Source organism: Drosophila pseudoobscura, chromosome 4, assembly GCF_009870125.1.
Source record: "Drosophila pseudoobscura strain MV-25-SWS-2005 chromosome 4, UCI_Dpse_MV25, whole genome shotgun sequence".
Lineage (NCBI taxonomy): Eukaryota > Metazoa > Arthropoda > Insecta > Diptera > Drosophilidae > Drosophila > Drosophila pseudoobscura.
Window position 1 is genome coordinate 7,424,516 of NC_046681.1, and position 21,688 is coordinate 7,446,203.

At 45.9% G+C, this 21,688-nt stretch overlaps 5 protein-coding genes and 1 long non-coding RNA gene across 11 annotated transcripts; 2 read left to right on the forward strand and 4 right to left on the reverse strand.

The window, feature by feature from the left end:
- Positions 1 to 3,165: 3,165 nt before the first annotated feature.
- Positions 3,166 to 7,219, reverse strand: Bacc (nuclear regulator Bacchus). Of its 3 annotated transcripts, none has more exons than XM_002133042.3 (4): positions 7,142 to 7,219; positions 6,194 to 6,581; positions 3,348 to 3,504; positions 3,166 to 3,278 (listed from the first exon to the last, which is right to left on the reverse strand). In XM_002133042.3, the coding sequence occupies exons 2-4, from the start codon at positions 6,437 to 6,439 to the stop codon at positions 3,229 to 3,231; spliced, it is 453 nt and encodes a 150-aa protein (XP_002133078.1). In that variant the 5' UTR covers positions 6,440 to 6,581; positions 7,142 to 7,219; the 3' UTR covers positions 3,166 to 3,228. The 3 variants fall into 3 exon arrangements, with proteins under 3 accessions (XP_002133078.1, XP_033236292.1, XP_033236291.1); XM_033380401.1 differs by having other exon boundaries at positions 7,154 to 7,212; XM_033380400.1 differs by lacking the exon at positions 7,142 to 7,219 and having other exon boundaries at positions 6,194 to 6,707.
- Positions 7,220 to 9,308: 2,089 nt separating this feature from the next.
- On the reverse strand, positions 9,309 to 11,000 carry LOC117184126 (uncharacterized). Its single transcript, XR_004469338.1, has 2 exons — positions 10,112 to 11,000; positions 9,309 to 10,030 (listed from the first exon to the last, which is right to left on the reverse strand). It is a non-coding gene; the product is annotated as an uncharacterized lncRNA (long non-coding RNA).
- A 131-nt stretch (positions 11,001 to 11,131) lies between these two features.
- Positions 11,132 to 12,742, forward strand: Pgk (phosphoglycerate kinase). The gene is made up of 3 exons (XM_001355958.4): positions 11,132 to 11,292; positions 11,367 to 12,311; positions 12,368 to 12,742. The coding sequence occupies exons 1-3, from the start codon at positions 11,231 to 11,233 to the stop codon at positions 12,606 to 12,608; spliced, it is 1,248 nt and encodes a 415-aa protein (XP_001355994.1). The 5' UTR covers positions 11,132 to 11,230; the 3' UTR covers positions 12,609 to 12,742.
- Positions 12,637 to 14,545, reverse strand: Cwc25 (CWC25 spliceosome associated protein homolog). Its single transcript, XM_001355960.4, has 3 exons — positions 14,390 to 14,545; positions 14,112 to 14,334; positions 12,637 to 14,049 (listed from the first exon to the last, which is right to left on the reverse strand). Exons 1-3 carry the CDS (start codon positions 14,405 to 14,407, stop codon positions 12,755 to 12,757), a joined length of 1,536 nt encoding a protein of 511 aa, XP_001355996.3. The 5' UTR covers positions 14,408 to 14,545; the 3' UTR covers positions 12,637 to 12,754.
- Positions 14,546 to 15,094: 549 nt separating this feature from the next.
- Positions 15,095 to 17,134, forward strand: LOC4816589 (phosphoglycerate kinase). Its single transcript, XM_033380405.1, has 4 exons — positions 15,095 to 15,332; positions 15,405 to 15,541; positions 15,597 to 15,705; positions 15,771 to 17,134. Exons 1-4 carry the CDS (start codon positions 15,276 to 15,278, stop codon positions 16,848 to 16,850), a joined length of 1,383 nt encoding a protein of 460 aa, XP_033236296.1. The 5' UTR covers positions 15,095 to 15,275; the 3' UTR covers positions 16,851 to 17,134.
- Hrs (Hepatocyte growth factor regulated tyrosine kinase substrate) lies at positions 17,108 to 20,884 on the reverse strand. Of its 4 annotated transcripts, none has more exons than XM_033380403.1 (5): positions 20,848 to 20,884; positions 19,864 to 19,948; positions 19,532 to 19,796; positions 18,850 to 19,245; positions 17,203 to 18,791 (listed from the first exon to the last, which is right to left on the reverse strand). In XM_033380403.1, the coding sequence occupies exons 1-5, from the start codon at positions 20,867 to 20,869 to the stop codon at positions 17,298 to 17,300; spliced, it is 2,262 nt and encodes a 753-aa protein (XP_033236294.1). In that variant the 5' UTR covers positions 20,870 to 20,884; the 3' UTR covers positions 17,203 to 17,297. The 4 variants fall into 4 exon arrangements, with proteins under 4 accessions (XP_033236295.1, XP_033236294.1, XP_033236293.1 ...); XM_033380402.1 differs by lacking the exon at positions 20,848 to 20,884 and adding an exon at positions 20,126 to 20,280 and having other exon boundaries at positions 18,856 to 19,245; XM_001355957.3 differs by lacking the exon at positions 20,848 to 20,884 and adding an exon at positions 20,126 to 20,280.
- Between the last annotated feature and the right edge of the window lie 804 nt (positions 20,885 to 21,688).

Consider the following 21,688-nt stretch of genomic DNA (forward strand, 5'->3'; position numbering starts at 1 on the left):
ATAAACTTTGCGTCCTCTCTTTTGACAAGATGAAAGTTGCTTCAGATCGCGAATCGACGTCGACAGAAAGATCTGTTCCGCCACCAGAAAACTATGTCCAAGTGGCGATGGTACAGGGCCTGAAAAAATCATGGAAGCAACCAATCTACTTTGATTACAATACGTCCATGACCGCAGAAATGATAAATGTCCTCATCCGAAAGATATACACAGCAGGATACACTGTAGTGGCATTGGTGTGTGACGTGGGACCAAAAAACTGTAAGCTCTGGTCAGAGCTTAAGATCTCTCCTGGTAAGATTCCAAAAGAAAGGTTTGTGAGACACTTGTACTGATGTTTCCCTTTTTTCTTTTAGAGAAGTCGTGGTTCCCGCATCCAGTTCAATCAGATATGAACGTTTTCGTGTTTGCAGATGTGCCCCACCTCATAAAGGACTTAAGATATCACTTTCTCGACTGTGGACTTATGTGGGGCGAGAAAGTAATTGGTGCCAAAGCCATTGAGGAAACGCTGGATCATTTTTCTCATTCGGATCTTTCATTAACTTGGAAGGTGGCACGGGAGCACCTGATTGTCAGCGGCTCAGAAAGAAAGAATATTGAATTGGCCACACAGCTTCTGTCCAACTCCACTGCTGTTGTAATCACGCGCTGCTTAGAACTTGGCCTACATGTGGGTAATGGCGAGGAAACAGCAGAGTTTATTACGATGGTGGAAAGCTGGTTCGATCTCTTCAACTCAAAATTACCCACCTCAAGCTGGATGCTGTGTAGTGTTCTACAGCAAATGTCGGCTTGGATGGCCACCCCTATTAAACCTGGGTCGAAAGAAGAGCGTTGGCCCTTCCAAGAGGGCATTTTGATTAGCAATTCGTCGCTAGATTTTTTGAGATGTTATGTGGCAGAAAAGTATGACATGGAATACGTGATAACTAGCCGGTTGTCGCTGGACCATCTGGAACATTTTTTCTGCACAATGCGTTCTCAGCCAACACATTCTCCTACGCCTCAAGAATTTGAAAGTCGGATTCGCAAATACATCCTAGGTAAGTTATCAAGAGCTCGTAATATTGGCTGCTAACAATTTTGCAATAATCGCAGATAACGTAATAGATTTATGTACGTGAAGTCCGAAATAAGGCCTCGCCTTACATATGTACATCTAAGGCTGGCACCAAAAATATCTGTTACACGGAAACAGCGGAAATTTGTTTCCCTTGCATATATCACCGCCACCGCATGTGGAAAGGGTTTGATAACCAGTATTGTCAACCCTCTGTATGCAATCCAGGGAAATGAGAGGAATGAGAATCATCATCGGTCGCACATGTGCACCAGGAGAGAGTAAAGACAGAATCAATGAATTATGTACCCATGAGCGGTCCCTACCCAAACGACCCCTACACATACCAGTTAGGGGGTCTTTTCCTCACACCCACAGGGGGTTCTTTTCCATCCGCCTGCCCAATTGAAACAAACTTTTTATTGCCATCTGAGAAATGCCAATAGAGGGATGCACAAGCTTGAATATGGTTTTCTCTTTTACGTAATTACAATAATTTATTTCATCGTTCAAAAATGCTTTATATTCTTCTTCTTCTCTTCCTTTTTGAGTGGTTCTGTTGTCTGCCTTTCACTACTACTGGTTGCTTGTTGATTTTATTCTTGATGTTCGCTTTTTCAGATCTAATGCAGATACATAGGTATGTGTTTATGTAGGTATATAATAAGTATTTACAAAAACGCTTGATTCTTCAATATTCATTGTCTGTGGTATTGGTATCGGTATCAAATTGGTATCGGTATTGTATTCAGCGGCATATGTTTGATTCCTCTGTATATTCAATTCAACTGTTGTACGCAACTTAAGCTTAAAGCCCTCAAATGCCTCTCGCTGTGGGAATTGGGTCAGTGGGTGTCTGTGTCGGTTTTATTAGGGGAAAGTGGGTGTTTGTAGGTGGTTGGTTGGGTATGTTGAGGGTCGAATCGTATTGGCGGCATATAAGTACGAGTACATACTCTGATTGACCAACTCTGCGCACTGCTTTGTCAAATATCAGTCGTTATATTTTCAGAACTTGGTATTATTGCATGTATATATTGTATCTTGGGTAGGCGCTGGCCTGCCCTCACTAATTGATATACGTACGAGTATATGTAACATTAAAAGTTTATTCTTGTCCATATTTCGATTCTCGAGTTTGTTTATACAATTTACAAATGAATTGGGTTTATCGTTATTATTCGATTTGCTCAACAAAATGTAAACCCTCGTTTAATACTGACATAAATACTTAAGATTAGTCATGGCTTAGAGCTAAATGCTGAAACGAAACAAAAGAAGCCTCTCCGAGGCTCCCTTGGTTGGGGACCCCGAACAGAACTCAATCTTCCCGTTGCTCGAACGCGCCCTAGAACGAAAAACCCACACAGTCGAGTCGAGTCGCGTCACTCCCCCTTGTGGGTGGGGGGCTGCGTCGATGTCGGTGTAAGTGTGGATGATGTAGGGGCCACAGAGGGCGCAAAAATTTTGAAACCATACGTAAAACTTGAGTGTCGAAGTGTGTCGAAATATGCTTTCAATAGTGCCTCGATTTATTCAAATACAATTTGTATGTTTATTTGTTTTGTATTTAATTGCATTTGCTGTTTCTTCAATTTTGTATTTTTGTCTCTTTCATTCTTTCATAAATGTAACGTCTAATTTTAATAATGAGTTTTTTTATTATGTGGTTTTTGTTTGTTTGTGTGTGGGTGTGTATGTGTCTGTATAGATTTACGCTTCTTCATGCTCAATCTTTGTATATTTGTTTTTAAGCATAAACTTCTATAAATTAGGACTTATACATAAAGGAAAGAAAGATTTTGGTTTAGTTTTTTTTTTTGTGGATTTCGTGTCGTATTTGTATATAGTGGGGATGATTACGTTTCATTTCGTTCTTTTCGTATAGATCGACATATACGAACCTTTCTCAATTACAATTTTTGTGGTTTTGTATTTTTTTATAAAAAAAGTACACATAAAATACAATTAAAATAAGGTAAGAAATAAAAATTATTCCTTAAACATAAAAATTATATACTTTTTCAATTTTTTTGTGTTTTTTCCTTTGTTGGTTGTTGTTGTTTATTTTCTGGTTGCTTTCTTATTTGTTTTTGCTTGTAACTTTTATTTATTATTAATTTAAATTGTTTGTTTGTTTTGTTGTATTTTTGACTACATTATTATTACGCCTGATCGTCCGAGCCGGAGCCATCGTCGTTATCATCATCATCGTCTGTTCGAAAAGAAATTTAAGATTAGTTCGAATATTCGGAGGAAAAATCCCGTCTATATATACACCTACCATCACATTCAATGTCATCCTCCTCACCATCATAGGGTATGTCGTATTCGTCGCTCTCGATTTCACTGTCGCCCTCGATAATTTCTTCCAGAGCTTCCTCCTCGTCGGAATCGCCGTCGGCGGCCTTCTTGGCCTTCTTTGATTCGGCGGATTTGGCCTGGAAAAATAGAGAGAAATGAGCATAACGATTCTGAATCGGATTCTGGTCCTGTGCGCCCAACTCAAACCCACACATCTCCTTGATCAAGGGCAAAGCAAAAGCTCCATCTAATTCCCCCTTCACACACTATACATGGCCATAAAAAGTATATTTTCAGCCCACAAAACGGGAAACCACTTCGCTCCCCTTCTCATTTTTGTAGTCTTCTGGCAGAGCAGCGGGAAAATCGTTATTTTCGCCGTAAAAAACATTTGAAAAATGCGCGCGCCAATGTAATTCGCTGCAAGCACGCACACGGCAAAGCAAGTTATATATACATATATATAGAGAGAGAGAGAGAAAAAAGGGGGGAGAGAGACAGAGCAACGAGTAAAAGAGCATGAAATTACAAGTGCACTCTCTTTTACATACTCGTATGTATCTTCCTCCTCTCTCTGTGGTGTGCGTGCGTGTGTAATACATAAAAAAAACAATAAGGCAATAAGCATATGTATCCATATCCATATCCGTGGGATACGACTGCCAAGCCAAGCGTGTGCTCGACACACAGCAGCTGTGAGGGACAGAAAAGAGAGGGAGAGAGAGAGCGAGAGAGAAAAAGACCGCCAGAGAGAGCGAGGGAGAGAAAGACCGCCAGAGAGAGCGCTGACGAGACAGAACTGTACCTGAGAACGCGTCACGACATAGTTGCATGAATGAATGCCTCTCGTACACACACACACCCACAGCTGCTGAAGCAGAGTGCGCTAGCGTCGCCGCCTGCGTCTCTGTCAGCGTCGTATGCGTGGGTTCACGTTTGTTAAGCAGCAGCCAACCAACAACAAGCGGCCATAAGCGGTACATAAGAGGTACCCATCTAAAAAAAAAACCCGTAGTATATATATTTACTAGGCGAAGCCGACTGTTACATGTGAAAACAAGATAGCTGCGGAAAAGTGTGCAAAATATGTGCCCCCCTCCCACTCTTGAGAGGACAACATACATAAGTCACGAGACTGAGCTCTTGAGAAATGTGCAATACAAAAGAAATAAAACAGGGTCATCAAGGATATAAGTAGAGGGGGTAAGTTCAAAGGGGTTTGGTGGGAAATTATTTTCCACTGACTGTTGATGGTGTTTATTGACAGTTTCTACCTGTATAGTTTTCCATTCTCGTGTTTAACATTCTTCTTCCAAAACAAAGCAGTTCACTCTAATCTGTATTTAGGTAAGCCCAAATTGCAATTGGTAATACCCTGTAATGACTAATTTAAAGGGAGAGTATTGCCCAGCAAAGACCTAACCTCAGAGGAAACCAACAAACACCGTGTACCTCCATTACATAACCTCAAAAGGGCAGTTTGACACCCTGTACAGGCCTTGTTTTATGTACGCATCGCCATGTACCAAAATAAATACGCATAAAAGGGAGAGGGGAAAAAGTGAAAGATAAATGTAAGCGCAAACACAAACATCCTACACATGGGAGTGTATGTGTGTATACATAACCAATTACGAGAGAGCGGTGGATAAAGAGCGAGACGCATAAACGATGAGAGAGCGAGAGAGAACCCGTTACTGTACATTTTCGTTTCGAGTTCGAGTCAAATCGTTTCATTTGCCAATTTATAGTTCTCACTAGCGTGCTACCTCATGGCTTTTATTTTTATCAGAAATGTGCTTTTCGATTATGGCCCCAAATGGGGGAATGACAGAATGGAATGTGACAGACGATACAAAAGAAGTTTGAATACCGCGCGCACACAGTCGCCGGCCGGCAATGTTTTCGCTGAGAGAGAGACAGAGAGAGTACTGTTATTGTTGTTGCGGCGTTGCCAATATTTCTTGCAAACGCAATAGTCAAATGCAGTCTCCCCGATGATAAATAAGGCCAAGTATGCAAATAATGAAGTGTTATTGCATCTATTGTTCTGAACCCAACAGAGAAACACTCACAGGCAGTGTAGGTGTTGCAAGGCCGCTTACAAGCTATCTATGTACACACCTCTCTTACTCTATGTATCTTTGTTCTGCTCTCTTTCTCGGTTAAGCTTTTTGCGTCTTTCCTTTGCCCACGTCAATGTTAATGACCTGTTCTAGTATTCATCTGATTTGGTTAAGTTTATTAAAAATACATTAGCGCACGCTCTCGCTCGGGAGCGGGACTTCTCTATCTGAGCCAGAACAGAACTGTACCGCAACTGCATCATCAATAGCGTTGTCGAGTGGTGTGGATGGGCCCTCTAACCTCGATTTGAACCCAACAACAATAATTCTTGATTACCGACCGACAATCATCTTGGTTAATCGTAAACAACTGTCTCTCTCTCTCTCTCTATACATGTATTCTCTCCCTTGTTGGTATATAAGCGCTTGCGAACAGGCTCTCTGAGCGTAACAATCCCGCTCTCAGAAGCAGCATTTGAAATCGGAAAACGTGTGTATATCTATTTCCAGAATTTTTCGTCGTTTTGTAATATTCGAAAAGTGGAACTTACGAGTTCGAATGAATCACTTTGTACCGAGGAATTCGAGCGCGTAAACAAAAATCACATCAATCGATAAGGTGATCGATAGCGATACCGACAGGAGGGGAGAAGTGTTGGGAAACGCACAAACCAAAAACGTGAAACTGTACAATGAAGATGATCGCCTCTTTTCCTCTTCCCACCGCAACTGGAGCGCACTGGTGGACAGGGGTACTTACTTCTGCTGGCCTCTTGGTGCCTTTCACTGATTCCTTAGCGGGCGCGGCAGCGGCATCGGCAGCATCCTCGCCGTCCTTTGCCGTACCGTTATCGGCGACCGCGTCGCCAGCGGCATCTGCTGCTGCCTTATCCTCGCTGGCTGCCTTGGCTTTGAGATCGTCCTTCACCGCGGCGACGTCGTCCTTGACGGCCACCTTCTCGACGGCAACATCACCGTTATTCTGTTGTTCTGTGGCTGCAGACATTTTGTTTCTGGTTTTTTTGTAGTTTTTTTTTTAAACTTATTTGTTTAATTTATATAACGCTTAACGGTTATATGGGCTTTAGCTGGATGATTTGAATGATTGATGCTCCTTGTATGTATACTCCGTTTATTTCTTTTTATTGCTGTATTCGGAAAATGTGGGTTGTTGACAAAAATTAGCGCAAAATAGTCAGGGGAGAAAACGAGAACCGCACCGCACGAGAACACAAACACAGTGTTTGGATTTGTGGTACGTCCAGTGTATTTAAGCAGCGGAAGAGAAGCGTTGACACGACACAGATACAAATCGCACACGCACACGCACACGCACACACACACACACTTAGGCACTCTCGCTCTCGTTTTCTCTAGTCCTCTCTCGCTTGCTTTCTTTCTGGCCGGCTTATCACACGGTCGGTTGGTGTTGCCTCTCTCCCTCGGAATACACTGAAGAAAAACCTCTGCGGCATCTGTACAGCCGCAGTCGGCAGCAAAGTAGAGAGAAGGCAACAACAACAGAGTTTGCGTCCAAGCAATCGAGAGATTTTTGAAATATTTTGCAATAATTTTGGATCAAGTATTATATAGAGTATTTGCAGTGCAGGAGGAATCAGTCAGAGGCACTGTGAAAAACAGATAGTATTTATCTTGCATGGAAGAAGGATACTACTGCTAACTGCTGGGTATTTTCTGTTTTGCTGACCACGATATGTACCCGTTGAAGGCTCGAACAAGAATGAACATGCTCGCGCGGCAGCGTTTACAAATTGCCGCCAGCTTCTTCTTCACAAAAAGTTGCGCCCCGATATTTTCGCCCATTTCTCAGATTCCTTTATTCAGATCGGATCTGAAACAGATCGAGGGGATACTGCTAATGGTCCCCTTAATTTTGGTATTTTTTCGAAGTCGATACGATCAAAACTATATCCGGAATTGACAAAATGAGTGGGTTTCTTGATTAATTCCATACAAAATCTGCTTGGGTTCCGTGAGTACAGTCGCCGGCACGTTTGGCGCTAAATTTGAAAATTTGCCGGCCGATGTAGTTGGCGAACTCTAGGGCGGCATGGATTGGGGGTGTGGTGCAGTCGTTCCGTTGCTTCGACGTTCTGTTGGAATCACCAGTCGACGCGTGCGTGAGCCCGACAGCTTGTCCGTCGCTCCCCTTTCTTGTTGTTGCTCATGGGAAGTGTTGCTGCAGTGCTGTTGATGCAGATGTGTGTAGAGCGCCTTCTACTGGGCGGATAGCAGTGCTTGTATTTATAGAGTGGACCAGCGTGGGCCGGAATATGCTCGCGTATTGGGGTCAATTGATTAGCAATGTGAGTGGAGGAAGAAGGTGCTCAGGGAGACGTCTATTTTTTAGGCCTATTAATTCGTCCACCTCAGGGTATACCAACGACTTGGCTGGAGAAGAGTCTGGGATCGTTACACAGCGAGTAGTGGGATAACCACAATAACTTTCTGGGTTCAAATGGCTACATTGAACCCATCATCGCTTATCAGCTTATGTTCGAACATGGTCCACCCTTAGTTTGTTCTTATGTGCCGTTTCTCCCTTTGATCCCGCATTTGTGGTTCGACAATTTGCTGGCTCTGTTCGTTACACGAACCATGTTGGTTCAGGAATTGGCTGATGAGCTATTGGCATTGTAGTCGTTCTTATTTCGTACGATTTGCCATGTCTCAGCCATTACACCTGATATCCAAACAAAACAAGGGTATATTGCGTTTGTTTAGATACATACATACATATGTATGTATGTATATGGGGATTGAAGGCAAAGGCATACATATATTAAGTAAGTATTGATTTAAAACATTTAAGTAATTTTCCATTGAATTCAAACACAATTTGTCGCCGATAATGGTGTAAAATGTAACCTATTCTCTGCTGAATTACTTTTAAAAACGTATACTGAGTAGCAGGTAGTCGGGGCTCTCGCTTGAAACATTCTTGTTTGTCAGCTATTTTCGTGCATAAGCAACAATAAATACACATGTATGTGTGTACATATGTATGTAGCTATAGTTCGTAATCTGAATAATACGGGAGACGGCAGAGCAGCCGTCCGTCAGCTCGCTAATTAAAAGCGGCGAACCTGTTCGCCCGCTCACGTTGAAGGCATTCGTGGTAAACACCTGTAATCGTGGGACATCATTGAGTTATCATATTTGAGCAGCAGCGCCGCCAGCAGCCGCGACAAACAGCTCTGACTCTTGGCTGCCTTTAGGACTGAATGCTGACGATAAGCCGATTTGCGTCTTCGTTTTGCAAGCCGCCACGCGGTGCGGTTAGGCTTTCTTCTCTCCGCGGCCTGAACTCTTACGAGTAGTCCCCATTGGAGTGGCACGGCATGGCGTTCGTTGTTCCCCCGTTCGTGCAGCATTCGCGCATTGTTACGATATGAGTCGGTGGCTCTCATCAGCCGCGATGGGGCCTTTGACGGACAAAAGCGGGCCGCATTCGTACATGCGGTCAACAAGCTGTTGTATCTAGATTCAAGAGGATCCCGTAAAGATACGGGCACTGTTTGACCGGTAATATGCCAAGGTTAGTCCGTGATTCAAAATGGAGGATCATTCGCGATAACACAGGTGCTAATCGCGGATGGAAAGGCAGGCAGGAAGTTGATTATAGACCTTTCTAGAAAGGTCCTATTTCCAGGAAGGCCAACATCTGCCATTCGGTGTTCGTTATAAAAAATCCCGTTGCCTCAAAGTTCGTCCATAACCTACCCCAAGATTCCTGCTTTGTTCAGAATCTCCTTCATAAAAAGTACATACACATGCGTCATAAAGTTTCCGTAGCAAAGAGGTGTGAACAAATCTTAATGCAAACAATCGATACCTGACCACTCATGTGTATCTAGATACATATGTACATGCATACGTACTCGTACATGCTGGTACACCAGTGACACCCTAGCATGTACCATGGCACGAAGTTTTTTTTTAACTTGGGCTGCTAATAGTCTGTAATGGATCCAAGATACCAAGATACTTACTAGAATCCATACATTGGTATACTCGTGCGTGCTTTTCAACCTGAATCATATCATACTTGTAGGTCATACTGTACCGCATAGCGATTGCCGTTCTAGTCTCTAGAGTCATGAACGTTTACTTTAGGTAACTGAAATCGTTCTGGAGAACAGCATGGAACAGGTTTACAATTCGCTTTGAGCGGCTGTTAGAATGATAGATAGGCGATTCGCTTGGCCGAGTTGCCCGAGCCGGGTCTGGGAGACATTCATCTCCGGTCTCGGGTCGCGTTTGGCTGGCTTGTGCTAATGTTTCCACACGAGTGCGACGATTAGTACGATACCCAGCTGTCCTACGTCAACGGGCACTTCACACGCAATTATTAAAATTACATTTACCAGTGCCATTGTCTTCGATTTCCAATATTGCTCGTACTCGTACCTGAGGATGGGGCTGGAGCTGGACGGGAAATGTCGGGGACGACGCACTGCCCATTGTGAGAGTGTCCTCTGTGGTGGGCTTGCACTTATGACGTTTTTATGGGTTGATGGGGAAACAAGAGGGTATATCATCCCGTCGTGCACATTCTTCCACCGATGGTGCAGTTCTGTGGTTGAAATGCTTTGAATAGGCCCACGCCATGCTTTCCTCTTCTCTCCTCCCCTCTTTATCTCATCCACTCTCTTACCCCATCGCCGTTGCTGCCATCTGCGTCATGCATTTTGCTGCACTGTGTATGTTCGGTGGGTGTTGGTGGTGGTCTTGCAGGAGGCGGTGGGTGATGTGATGTCTCGTGGTGGTTGTTGCTTGAACTGTCCGCCGAAGAGACCGGCGGCAGAGAGTGTCAGCGAGTGAGCGGCGCATGAATGAATCATTTGGGGAAGAGCCATGTTGGAATCATTGGCAGTTTTTGCGAGTGTGTTAGCGTGCCTGTGCGCGCCGGGGCATCTGTTTGTACATGGCTGCGGTCTCTGAACAGCCGAAATAAAACTGTATGGCCAATCGCCCAGAGCACAAATCCATTCATTTATGTATGAATGTACATACAATACACTCTCATGGATGCTCGAATTCGTTACTTGGCTTGGGTGAAAATCATTTATTTATACAATAATTACATATGTACGCTCATCTTTCTGGGACACATTGGTATTCCCAACCAAGGCATATTCAGATTATAAAATTGAATATTTTACTACTTTTGAGATTATACAAAAAATAGACTTTAGCTTCTTTCAAATTTAGCCGCTAAAACCGTTGTGTTCCTCAACACTGTGCAGCCAAACGGCAGAGTTGTATTTTCACAGATTTATGTACATTTGCACGTTTTACGATCTGCATTAGCAGCTGCAGTAAATATACACATTCCTTTGTAATGTATTTAGATTTAGACTGGCTCCCCACTGCCTTTATTTCTACTAGCCAGTACATTTTTCAAAGCTTTGAAATAGGCTCATTTACAGCACTGGTTGGAAACCATTTTGCAGCACCAATTGGCGCCACTTGTCAGAGCTGCATTTCAGTACGAATTTGTTTTATTTATTCAGATACAACCTAGTCTAACAAGAATATATGAATTTACCGTTCTGATTAGTGTATCTGTATCTTTGCCATGCGCAGCCTTTGTTGCGGCGCAAAGCTGACTGATATGGAGCCGTTACAGGCACAACATGCAACCCTAATCAACCGACCCACTAATGACCTTGCTCTGACATTGCCGCACAGCAGCTGTGAATGAAGAACATTCGCCAGGCCAGTGGTAAAAAATTTGTTGGAGTTGTTCGCACGCACCATAAAAATTATTAAAATGGCCTTTAATAAGCTGAGCATTGAGAACCTGGACTTGGAGGGCAAGCGGGTGTTGATGCGGTAATTGTGGAGCTATGGTGTTGTGTCTGGCAACTGGGTTGCATAAACCTCCGTTTCGTTCTCTTCCCCTGCAGAGTGGACTTCAATGTGCCCATCAAGGATGGAAAGATCACGAGCAACCAGCGCATTGTGGCTGCTCTGGACAGCGTAAAGCTGGCCCTGTCCAAGAAGGCCAAGTCCGTGGTGCTGATGTCCCACCTGGGTCGTCCCGATGGCAACAAGAACATCAAGTACACGCTGGCCCCCGTGGCCGACGAGCTGAAGAAGCTGCTCGGGCAGGATGTTAAATTCCTCAGCGACTGTGTGGGCAGTGAGGTGGAGGCCGCTTGCAAGGACCCCGCGCCGGGTTCTGTCATTCTGCTCGAGAACGTGCGCTTCTACGTGGAGGAGGAGGGCAAGGGCCTGGACGCCAGCGGCGGAAAGGTAAAGGCCGATCCCGCTAAGGTCAAGGAGTTCCGTAGCAGCCTGGCCAAGCTGGGCGATGTCTACGTCAATGATGCTTTCGGCACTGCCCATCGTGCCCATAGCTCCATGATGGGCGATGGCTTCGAAAAGCGTGCTGCTGGCTTGCTGCTCAACAAGGAGCTCAAGTACTTTTCTCAGGCCTTGGACAACCCCCCAAATCCCTTCCTGGCTATCCTAGGTGGCGCCAAGGTTGCCGACAAGATCCAGCTGATCGAGAACTTGCTCGACAAAGTCAATGAGATGATCATTGGCGGCGGTATGGCGTTCACCTTCCTTAAGGTCCTCAACAACATGAAGATCGGCGGCTCCCTGTTCGACGAGGAAGGCTCCAAGATAGTCCAGAACCTAGTGGAAAAGGCCAAGAAGAACAACGTCAAGCTGCACTTGCCCGTGGACTTTGTCTGTGGTGATAAGTTCGCTGAGAACGCAGTCGTTAGCGAGGCCACCGTTGAGAGTGGCATTCCCGATGGACACATGGGTCTGGATGTGGGACCCAAGACTCGTGAGCTCTTTGCGGCACCTGTGGCACGCGCCAAGCTGATTGTCTGGAACGGGTAAGTTTTTCTGTTCTCGTGTCAATTCTCTGTTGCAATTTAAACCTGTGAAACAGACCTCCCGGCGTGTTCGAGTTCCCCAACTTCGCCAATGGCACCAAGGGCATCATGGACGGTGTTGTGGCGGCCACTAAGAATGGCACGATCTCCATCATTGGTGGCGGCGACACAGCCTCGTGCTGCGCCAAATGGAACACTGAAGCTCTCGTCTCGCACGTCTCCACCGGTGGCGGTGCCTCCCTGGAGCTGCTGGAGGGCAAGACACTGCCCGGCGTTGCCGCTCTCTCCAACGCCTAAACTCAAATGGAACACACTCTCCGAAATATGTATGTTAATCGCGTCGTTTATCTTGTAAGCCCCACAGACACAAAGTTGAATCATTTTGTTGCAGAACTATATGCACATGAAATAAAGGAATACTATTTAGCTTACGGCCGTGGCTTCTACTTTCGTGCAAAGTTCGTATCCATGGCGGAGGAGGTGCGCTGTATGTTGTTGAGATTGGCCCGTATGCGATCGCCAATCGAGTTGTGATTAGAAATGGCCTTCTTCACCTCCTTGTTGATGAACTCCTTGTCAAAGTCACGCTCCCTGTTCTGCGCTTCTTCCCGGGCATATGCCTCGCGGTGCTTCCGCACGGCTTGGGTGCGGTCGGCCTCTCGCCATGTGGCGTTGTCCATCATCTCTCGCAGACGAGCCTCGCGGTCGGCTTCGCTCAGCTTGGGCTTGCCGGCGTTGCGCTTAGGGGGTGACGGTCGTTTCGGCGGCGGGCTGGGGCTGTGGCGGCGACGGATTGGACTTCGGTCCCTGCTGCGTTCTCTTCGACCTGTGTGATCCGTGCTGCGATCTCTTCGACCTGTGTGATTCCTGCTGTGATCTGAGCGTCCTCTGCTGCGGTCTCTTTGATCTCGTTCCCTACGTGGAGGCCCTCTTTCCGGGCTTCTTCGACGTTCTGTCTGATGCTGTCGTCGCGAGCTGTGGCTGCTGCTGCCACCACGATTTGCTCTCGGTTCCTCTGGACTGTTGCCTCTGTGGTTTTCCCTGAGCCTTGAGCTTCCATTGCGGTCATCTCTTCTCCTGTGCTCTGACTCTCTTCTTCGTGCCCTCTCATCGGTGCTGCTTTCGTTGCTACTGTCGCTGCTTTTGCGTCTCGACTTTTTGCTCTTCTTCCTCTTGGATGCAATGTCCAACTGCTTGGATATGGTCCGATACTTTGCGTCCAATAGCTTGTCTAGTTTCAAGTCCTCATTTCCAGCGTCTCCCTTCAGCTTGCTGACTTGACGTGCCAGCTTTCTGTCCAAGTCCTCGTCGCTTTCGCTGCTGCTCGATTCGTTGCTGGACCTCTTGCTATGTTTCTTCTTTTTTGATTTTTTACTCTTTTTGGATTTCTTTTCCTTAGCGGCTTTCAGATCTTGCTCAGTCTTAAGAATACGATGGATTTCCTTCAATTTGACTGGATTCTCCAGAAGCTTTCGTCGCGATTCCATTTCGCGCTGCTTGATGAGCATCAGCGGGTCCTCCATAGTCTTGCGCTGCATGTCTACTTGCTCCGTAGACTGCAGGTTGCGGTACGCCCGTATGGAGAAAGGAACACAGTCGTGCTCGACATGATTGATGGACTGTTTGAGGCCCACAGTGCCGTGTTCCTGCCGCCGCTCCTCGGCTTGCAGCGTCTCAAAGGATTTGTCGATCTTGCGGCCGAGCAGGTACTCTTCACGGTTGATTAGCTCCGTGCTGTCTGTAAAGTTGTATAGGGCTATAAATGATGCTACTTTCCATGTGACAGCAACCCAAACTCACTTTTATACATCCATTCTAGCTTTGCCTCGCCGGCGGCTCCTCCACTGCTGGCCAGCACACCAGAACTCTCGCCCAGGCGCCTAAGATCTTCCCGATCCCGCTCCTCGTGGATTTCCTTCCGTAGGTCTTGTAACTTCCTCTCTTCCATCTTGGCCTGCTCCTCTGCTTTCCAAACCCGCTCCTGGTTTTTCATCGTGTGCGGATGCCATGATTTCTTCAAGTTCTGTGCGAGAATTCCGATTATTCTTGAAGGCTCCATACAGAGGGGCACTACTTACCAAATCACCACCACCCATTTTTGTAATGAATCTTTGTTTTTACTGCAAACAAAAATATATTAGCTATTGTTGTGTTTCCCTCTGTGTGACCGCGGATTTATCAATAAAATATACCGTCCGACCCTCAGAAATATACCGAAACATACCGCCTCATTTTCAACATATACCGTAAATATACTGAGGAATTCAAGTTCTCTTTTACATATTCCTCGTTTTTGATGTTCTGTGGAATATTACTACCTAAAAAGAACATTTAGCACTGCCCACATAACTTTATCCGATTAAGGAGTCAATTTTCTACTTGACTGGCTTATGCTTAATAATTGCTTTTATTGCATTTTGCGTAAAAAGAGGTTTTAGCGAAACAAGTAGCGAAATAGGTCATAATGATTGAGTATTTGATGCTCGGAGAATTTAGAAATTTTTGAAATGCCTTAAATTTTCTATGCCGCTTCGAGCTCTTAAGAAGTAATTGAATGTATCCTTAATCGTTTGCTCTAGACTTCTTAGTAGCATTTTACAAGCATAATTTGAAGCGAGAGCTACTGAGTGGCACACTATGCTGCAAATCCTATAATGTTCTCCATGCTGAACCCAAATTCCTGAAGTCCCTTATCCAAAGCTTGGAATAAGTTCTCTGCTTTGTGGAAATATTTCGTGTTTTTAAATTGCGTTGCGGCGATGCTGCTATTGCCAATTCGATAAGCGGCATAGTCCAAACCATGAGAATCTAAATGTGGCCAAGAGCTCCACGCATGGAGATGAGATCGAAGGAGCAGAGGTCGGTGGAAGAGATGGATCACCAGGGAGTTTGGCCAGTCTGGGCAACAGCAGTGCTCGAATTGGCGAATAGGCGGATTGGGGCGATCCTGATTGGACCACCTGTATGTATTCCATTCAACTTCTATACCACTTTGGAGATGCTCGGCTCCTTTACTGTCAAGTAAGTCAATAGAATACTTTTCGTTTTATTTCAAAGTACATTAACAAGAAAATGTTTGGTTTTGGACGTCAGGTTGGAGCCGCCAGTCTTCTTAAATTTGCATCTGGTCGACTTTTTAGCAGCAAACAAAAATGCGGAGACGCTGGAAAACCTCCAAAGAAGTTGAGCCTGAAGAACGTTGATGTGGCAGGCAAACGTGTCTTCATGAGGTTAGGATTCTAAAGAGTAAATGCCCACATTCATGACTTGGGGTCTCTGTTACAGGGTGGACTTTAATGTTCCCATGAAGGATGGAAAAATAACCAACAATCAGCGCATAGTCGCGGCTCTGCCCAGCATCAAATATGCCCTGGACAACAAGTGCAAGTGTCTGGTAAGTAGATCTCCATCTATGCACTCCTGTGCTCGTCCATTAGAGATTCCAATTACCCAAATTAGGTATTGGCTTCGCATTTGGGTAGACCGGATGGGAAAAAGAACAAAAAATTCACACTCGAGCCGGTGGCCAAGGAGCTGCAGAAGGTGTTGGGAAGGCCGGTGTGCTTTCTCGATGACTGCGTGGGGGAGAATACCCTAGATGCGGTGAAGAATCCTCCTGAGGGTAGCGTCCTGCTGCTGGAGAATCTTCGCTTTTACGCCGAGGAGACGGGCAGCAGCAAGGATAAGAACAAAAAGAAGATCAAGACTGATCCCGAGAAGGTTAGGCAGTTTCGGACCAAGTTGGCGAAGCTGGGCGAGATCTATGTCAACGATGCGTTCGGCACGGCTCACCGGGCTCACAGTTCCATGATGGGCGAGGGCTACAAAGTGCGAGCCGCCGGATTTCTGATGGATAAGGAGCTAGAATATTTTGCCAAGGCGCTTCAAGAACCAGTCAAGCCGTTCCTGGCCATTCTGGGGGGCGCAAAGATCGCCGACAAAATCCCCCTGATAACGAACCTACTGAATAATGTTTCTGTCATGATTGTGGCAGGTGGGATGTCCTTTACATTTCTCAAAGTCCTCAACTCCATGGAGATTGGCAAGTCGTTGTTCGACGAGAAAGGTGCCGCCATGGTGCCCGAAATAATGGCAAAAGCGCAGGAGAAAAAGGTCAATATAATCCTACCCGTGGACTTTGTGTGCGCCAACAAAATCGATAAGAACCCGGAGAGAGTCGAGTCCGTGGATGCAAAACAGGGGATTCCCAAGGAGATGATGGGTCTTGATGTTGGCAAGATATCCATTGAAATATTTGCCGGAGCCATTTGCGCTTCGAAGACGATTGTTTGGAACGGTCCACCGGGCCTATTTGAGAACGAACGCTTCGCCAATGGCACCAGAGCCATGTTGGAGGCGGTCATCGGGGCCACGACACGGGGAGCCACCACCATCGTCGGCGGCGGGGATACGGCCACGGCCTGCAAGCAGTTCGGTGGGGCCGACAAAGTGTCGCACGTCTCCACGGGCGGTGGGGCTTCCCTCGAGCTGCTCGAGGGAAAGGTTCTTCCTGGCGTGGCAGCCCTCTCCGATGCCTAAAATGCAGGACAGAAGCTACGACCAGTAACAACAGGCTCAATCTATTTTGACCTGCCTGTTCGGCATTTGATATTCTTTTTTCCCGGCTGTACGTACTTTGTTTTTGCGATCCCCCAGTTACGTTTTCTTGCCAACGTAATTTGTGCGGATTTTCTGTAGAATTGGTATTCAATTTCCAATTATTTTGTTGATAAATGTTAACTGTAAAATGGAGTGGCATGGACGTCCACCCGCGGGACTGAGAGACAACTGGCTGCTACAATACAGTGCGGTTTATTTTGGAATAACATGAGTGGGTTAAAATTAGGTAAATGAGTTTTCGATCTCGTATAGGATTGCCTACCAGTATTCGTAAAATTTGGACCAGTATTCAATCGGTTTAGGATCCATATGGTGTATATTTCGTTCAACTCTGGAGGATAATACAAAACGATAAGCTTTCCCGTTTTAGTCAAAGCTGATCAGCTCTGCTGTGGCTGGCTCGTCTGCTTTGGCAGGCTTCGGCTCAGTCTGTGGCGGAGCCGGTGCAGCAGCAATGGCCTGAATTTGTTTGTTGGCGATCTCGGCGACTGGTGGGGCTTGAGGAAGTGGCTGCGAAGGGGCTTGATTTTGTGCTTGGGGAGGTGCTTGGGGAAGTGCCTGTGGCGGTACTTGATGTTGTGCCTGGGGCGGTGCTTGATGTTGTGCCTGGGGCGGTGCTTGATGTTGTGCCTGGGGCGGTGCTTGGGGTAGTACCTGGGGCGGAGCCTGATTGGCCAGCGGTGGGTGAGACTGAACTAACTGTTGCTGCTGGAGCATCACGTGGCCAATTTGAGGCTGTTGAGGTTGGGGGGCCGGATGGTGGAGCTGGGCATTGGCTGGCTGTGGCTGATGCATCGCCTGCTGCAGATGCGGAGGCATCATCATTCCTGGGGCTGCATTTGTCGGTGGCTGGGCAATGGCCGGGTTGTACATGCCCGGCGGAATGCCCTGGAACTGTCCGTGGCCATTGGGTGCAGGAGCTGGATAGCCAGGAGCTGCAGTTACATACGGATTATAGACGCTGTTCGGTTGATGCGATGGGGAGCCATGCGGGGCTACGCCGGATGCAGGGAGGTATGGGAATGGGGCCGATTGTCCCATGAGATACTGGGCCTTTTGCTGTTCTTGGCGCAGCTGCATCTCACGCTCCTGCTCCTGAATGCGTTGGAGTGCCAACTGGCGTTGGTACTGAAGGTATTCTTGCTTCTTCTTGCGCATAATCTCCAGCTTCTGAGCCATTTGCATCTGACGCTGGCGCTCCTGCTCCTCGGCGATGCGCCGAAGCTTCTCCACGTGCTCCTGGCGCAGCACGTCCAAGGCGGCACGCGAGTCCTTGATCTGAGCCAGCTTATCCTGCAGCTGCTCGTACCACATGCGCTTGTCGTCCTTCTCCTTGATGTACGACAGCTGCTGGGAGTGCAGCGATGTCAGAGTCATGAACAGTGTCTGCACAGAGGAGTCGTTCGAAATGCTGCGACCACGGCTCGAGTTCGACTTCATGCGGTTTACGAAGATCTCCACCTGGGTGCGCATATTGGCGGCAAACTCATCGATCTGCACCTCATCGGCGGTCTTGGGCTGCACGGGCAAAGTCTGCTGTGGCTGTGGCGTGGGAGGCATGGGACTGGGAGCCGATGGGCTGGCCATGGAGGAGGACTCGCTGATTTTACGCTGCTCCCAGTAGCTCCGGTTCAAGTATTTGGCTAATTCCGGGTTTGACGCCTCCTCCTGTTGGTACTCCTTGGGGGCCGGCGGCGCCTCTGGACTGGGCGAGCGTTGTTGCATTCGGTAAGCGGCTGCCGCTGATGTCAGGGTCGTTTGTTTCGGCTTCTGTTGCTCGGCCTCGGACTGGCTGAGGGCCAGGGCCAGTTGTAGCTCCTCCTCCTCCTTGAGCTCCTGTTCGGTTTTGCGAGCAGGCGTCTGGAAGATAAAGGCTATTTCATGAATATTTTGTGTGCAATTTGTTCGATTGACAAACCTGCACCTGCTGCGACAAGGAACTGTTCAAGTACTCCGCCGGCAAATCGCTATCCGCTGGACGTGCTCCAGGCTTGCTGCTACCGGCAACGCCAACTCCACCACTGCCGCTGCCAGCTGGGCGCAGGAGTGCCGCAAAGCAGCCATCGCACACACGAACCTCCTTCTCGATGCCGTACTTCGGCAGGGGGCACTGCTTGGCCGTGCACTGGCCACAAAACACCTGGCCGCAGTTACGGCAGTGGTGCTTGCGGTTGGTGAAGGTAAACTCCACGCGGCATCGGTGGCAGACCTTGCCGTCGGACCAGTTGGGCGCCGTGTCGGCCGTGAACATGGCATCGGCTTCCTTCATCTCGGGAAACGTGTGGCCCTTGGCCTTTAGGATGGTCATGGTGTCCTGCAAGGTCAGAATTATTATTGGCGAGGGATTCAACTGCTCAAGAGCCTACTACGGATTCTTCCTCCAAGCTAAGTTCCTCCTCGCAGCTCATTTTGAATTGACAGACCACTTTGTACTGCGTTTAAGCAACAACTAACAGACTCACTAATTAAATTATAAGAATCGGACAAAAGAAGAGTCTTGCAAGTCGACGTTTCGACACTCTTCTGGGTTGGTTTTCGCATGTATAAGCAAATCAAGTGAACGGATAAGATAAGATATGAGTCATCCGACGCGGTCGTACCTTGATGGATTGATATTTGTCCGACGAGCGGAAGGCATTGGCCCAGGTCTGAACCAGCTCCAGCATTTTCTGACGCACGTTCTCGTGGGGCGTGGTCTCCAGGAAGCTGCTGAACATCTCGCAGTTCTCCTTGGTGAACACCTCCTCGTGCACGGGGGCGCCACAGTTCTTCACAATGCTCTCCAGCACCAGGAGCGAATAGCAGGCCGAGTGCGGATTGGGAGAGTTCATTTTCTTCTTGATCGCGGCGAAGGCATTCTTCGGTCTGCAGTAGGAGAAATCTCAATTAGGACTAGATATAGAGCTCGATATCAATGGTAGTATCAACATACGTGATATCCTTCTGGTTGATTTCATCGCAGATGAGGAGGATGGAGGGCCAGTCTGGCTCCAATCGCAGATGACTCGTGGCGCTCTCTGGAACATAAAAAGAAATATCAGGCGTTGCGCACTTAGCCCCACAATCGTCACAATTGAATTGCCCTGCTAGGTCATTCCCTTTTATTGTTAATTTTGTTTCTTTTCTTGCTTTTCTGATGAGTCATTTTTACTGGCTTTATTCAACTCGTTTTTTACTTTTATTTTCCCTTTTACCTAGATTCTTTTCAAAGCTCGATCGAAACATGATTTTTGTGCTTTATCTTCTTTTTCTTTTCCTTTTTCTGGTGTTTTCCTATTATTTAATGGCTCGATCTTTATTTTTTTTTATATATTTTGTTGTTGACAGTGGATACGGTCCATATATACGGTCTGACCCCCAGGAATATACCGAAATATACCGTCTTATATTCAAAATATACCGTGGAAAAAAACGAGCTTAGCCCACTTAAGCCCCTATTCTTAAACAAGCTGTAAGTTCCTCTCTACTTAAAAAAGCCCACGATATCTTTCTACTAAGATGGTGACTATATTGATACCCACTTGTCTACAATGGCTTAATAGTTTTGTTTTCAAGATCAGAAATCTTATTCCTCGACAATGATATGAATGCATTACATTGAAATAAATGATGCAGGGAAGGAAGAATCGAGAGATTGAAGCCCTATGTTACCTATTATCTGTGTTTTTTCTACTATCAGACATTTTGTGAAGCTATATGTCATAGTCAACGCATTCAAAATATTCAAAGTAAATCTAATGTATTAGCGGTACATTATCTCAACTGGCCGCAAACTAAGTCTAATGAAAATTTTAATTTAAATCTCAAACGTGTATTTCTTTGTACCGAAAATGTATATTAAAAAAAACGTCTCTATCAACTCCTGTGGTCCCCAAGGCAATCATAAAAGTTGAATGCAATTCTTGTGCTCACCCACCTCCTGATGCTCGGCCCGACATCGGAAGAGTCGCCCAATTAAAATAAGTCGCGCATAAAGTTCTCTTAATATTATACGAATATTACCTAGTATCCAAATAAGGCTTGATCTATAAAATATGCGGAATCGCAAAAACACAGAGAATTTCAATGATAGAATCAAACAAAATATAGTTTTCTATAAGTAAACAAATTTGATACTAAGCCTACGCAGATTTTAAGTAATTTATGGATTAAGACGCTTACATAATCTTTGCAAGCGATTTGAGATAGAGAAAATTGAGATTTAAAAATTTAATTTAATAGGTTGATGAAATTGACTAAATATACCATTCTATACCGATTTACCGTCAATATACCTTCAACTCGATTTCGACGTCAAAATATTCAGAGCAGTGTATAGTACATCGTAAATGGCAACATTGTTGGTCACAAATATAAATATATATTGATATATCAATATATAGGTATATATGTCTGCAGCAATTTTATGACTGCCATATTATATTTTAATTTGAATTTTCAATTTCAATTGCTCTTACAAGCTTTCATATTGAACCTTGAAAGGCTACTTAGGACTAAAGGACTGCAGCCTACAGTCTCTGAAAGTGTTTTCCGAATTGGTTCCTAACTAATCAATAATTTAAATGTTCGATACATGTTCCCTATGCCCCTGTCAATTTGTGCCAATTTGAACATTTTATTCAAAAGCATATTTGATTATATTTACATTTCGTATGGGCGGAAATGAATCTCTAAAATTCCATTAAAGAAAACCATGTCTTACCGTCAAATAGTTTCACGTAAATTCTTGATAGATCGCGTTCCACCGTCAGATTTTT

Bases quoted from the DNA above. Each gene is read 5' to 3' on its own strand.
- Bacc (XM_002133042.3), bottom strand. From the start codon at position 6,439: ATGTCTGCAGCCACAGAACAACAGAATAACGGTGATGTTGCCGTCGAG. The intron at 3,505-6,193 runs GTAAGTACCCCT...CTATTTTTCCAG, and splicing joins GCACCAAGAGGCCAGCAGAA to GCCAAATCCGCCGAATCAAA. The intron at 3,279-3,347 runs GTAGGTGTATAT...CTTTTCGAACAG, and splicing joins GGATGACATTGAATGTGATG to ACGATGATGATGATAACGAC.
- Pgk (XM_001355958.4), top strand. From the start codon at position 11,231: ATGGCCTTTAATAAGCTGAGCATTGAGAACCTGGACTTGGAGGGCAAG. The intron at 11,293-11,366 runs GTAATTGTGGAG...CTTCCCCTGCAG, and splicing joins GGCAAGCGGGTGTTGATGCG to AGTGGACTTCAATGTGCCCA. The intron at 12,312-12,367 runs GTAAGTTTTTCT...CCTGTGAAACAG, and splicing joins AAGCTGATTGTCTGGAACGG to ACCTCCCGGCGTGTTCGAGT.
- Cwc25 (XM_001355960.4), bottom strand. The intron at 14,050-14,111 runs GTGAGTTTGGGT...ACAACTTTACAG, and splicing joins GCTAGAATGGATGTATAAAA to ACAGCACGGAGCTAATCAAC.
- LOC4816589 (XM_033380405.1), top strand. From the start codon at position 15,276: ATGTATTCCATTCAACTTCTATACCACTTTGGAGATGCTCGGCTCCTT. The intron at 15,333-15,404 runs GTAAGTCAATAG...TTTGGACGTCAG, and splicing joins CTCGGCTCCTTTACTGTCAA to GTTGGAGCCGCCAGTCTTCT. The intron at 15,542-15,596 runs GTTAGGATTCTA...TCTCTGTTACAG, and splicing joins GGCAAACGTGTCTTCATGAG to GGTGGACTTTAATGTTCCCA.
- Hrs (XM_001355957.3), bottom strand. From the start codon at position 20,156: ATGTTTCGATCGAGCTTTGAAAAGAATCTAG. The intron at 19,949-20,125 runs GTAAAAGGGAAA...TTTATGTTCCAG, and splicing joins GAGCTTTGAAAAGAATCTAG to AGAGCGCCACGAGTCATCTG. The intron at 19,797-19,863 runs GTATGTTGATAC...CTCCTACTGCAG, and splicing joins ATCAACCAGAAGGATATCAC to ACCGAAGAATGCCTTCGCCG.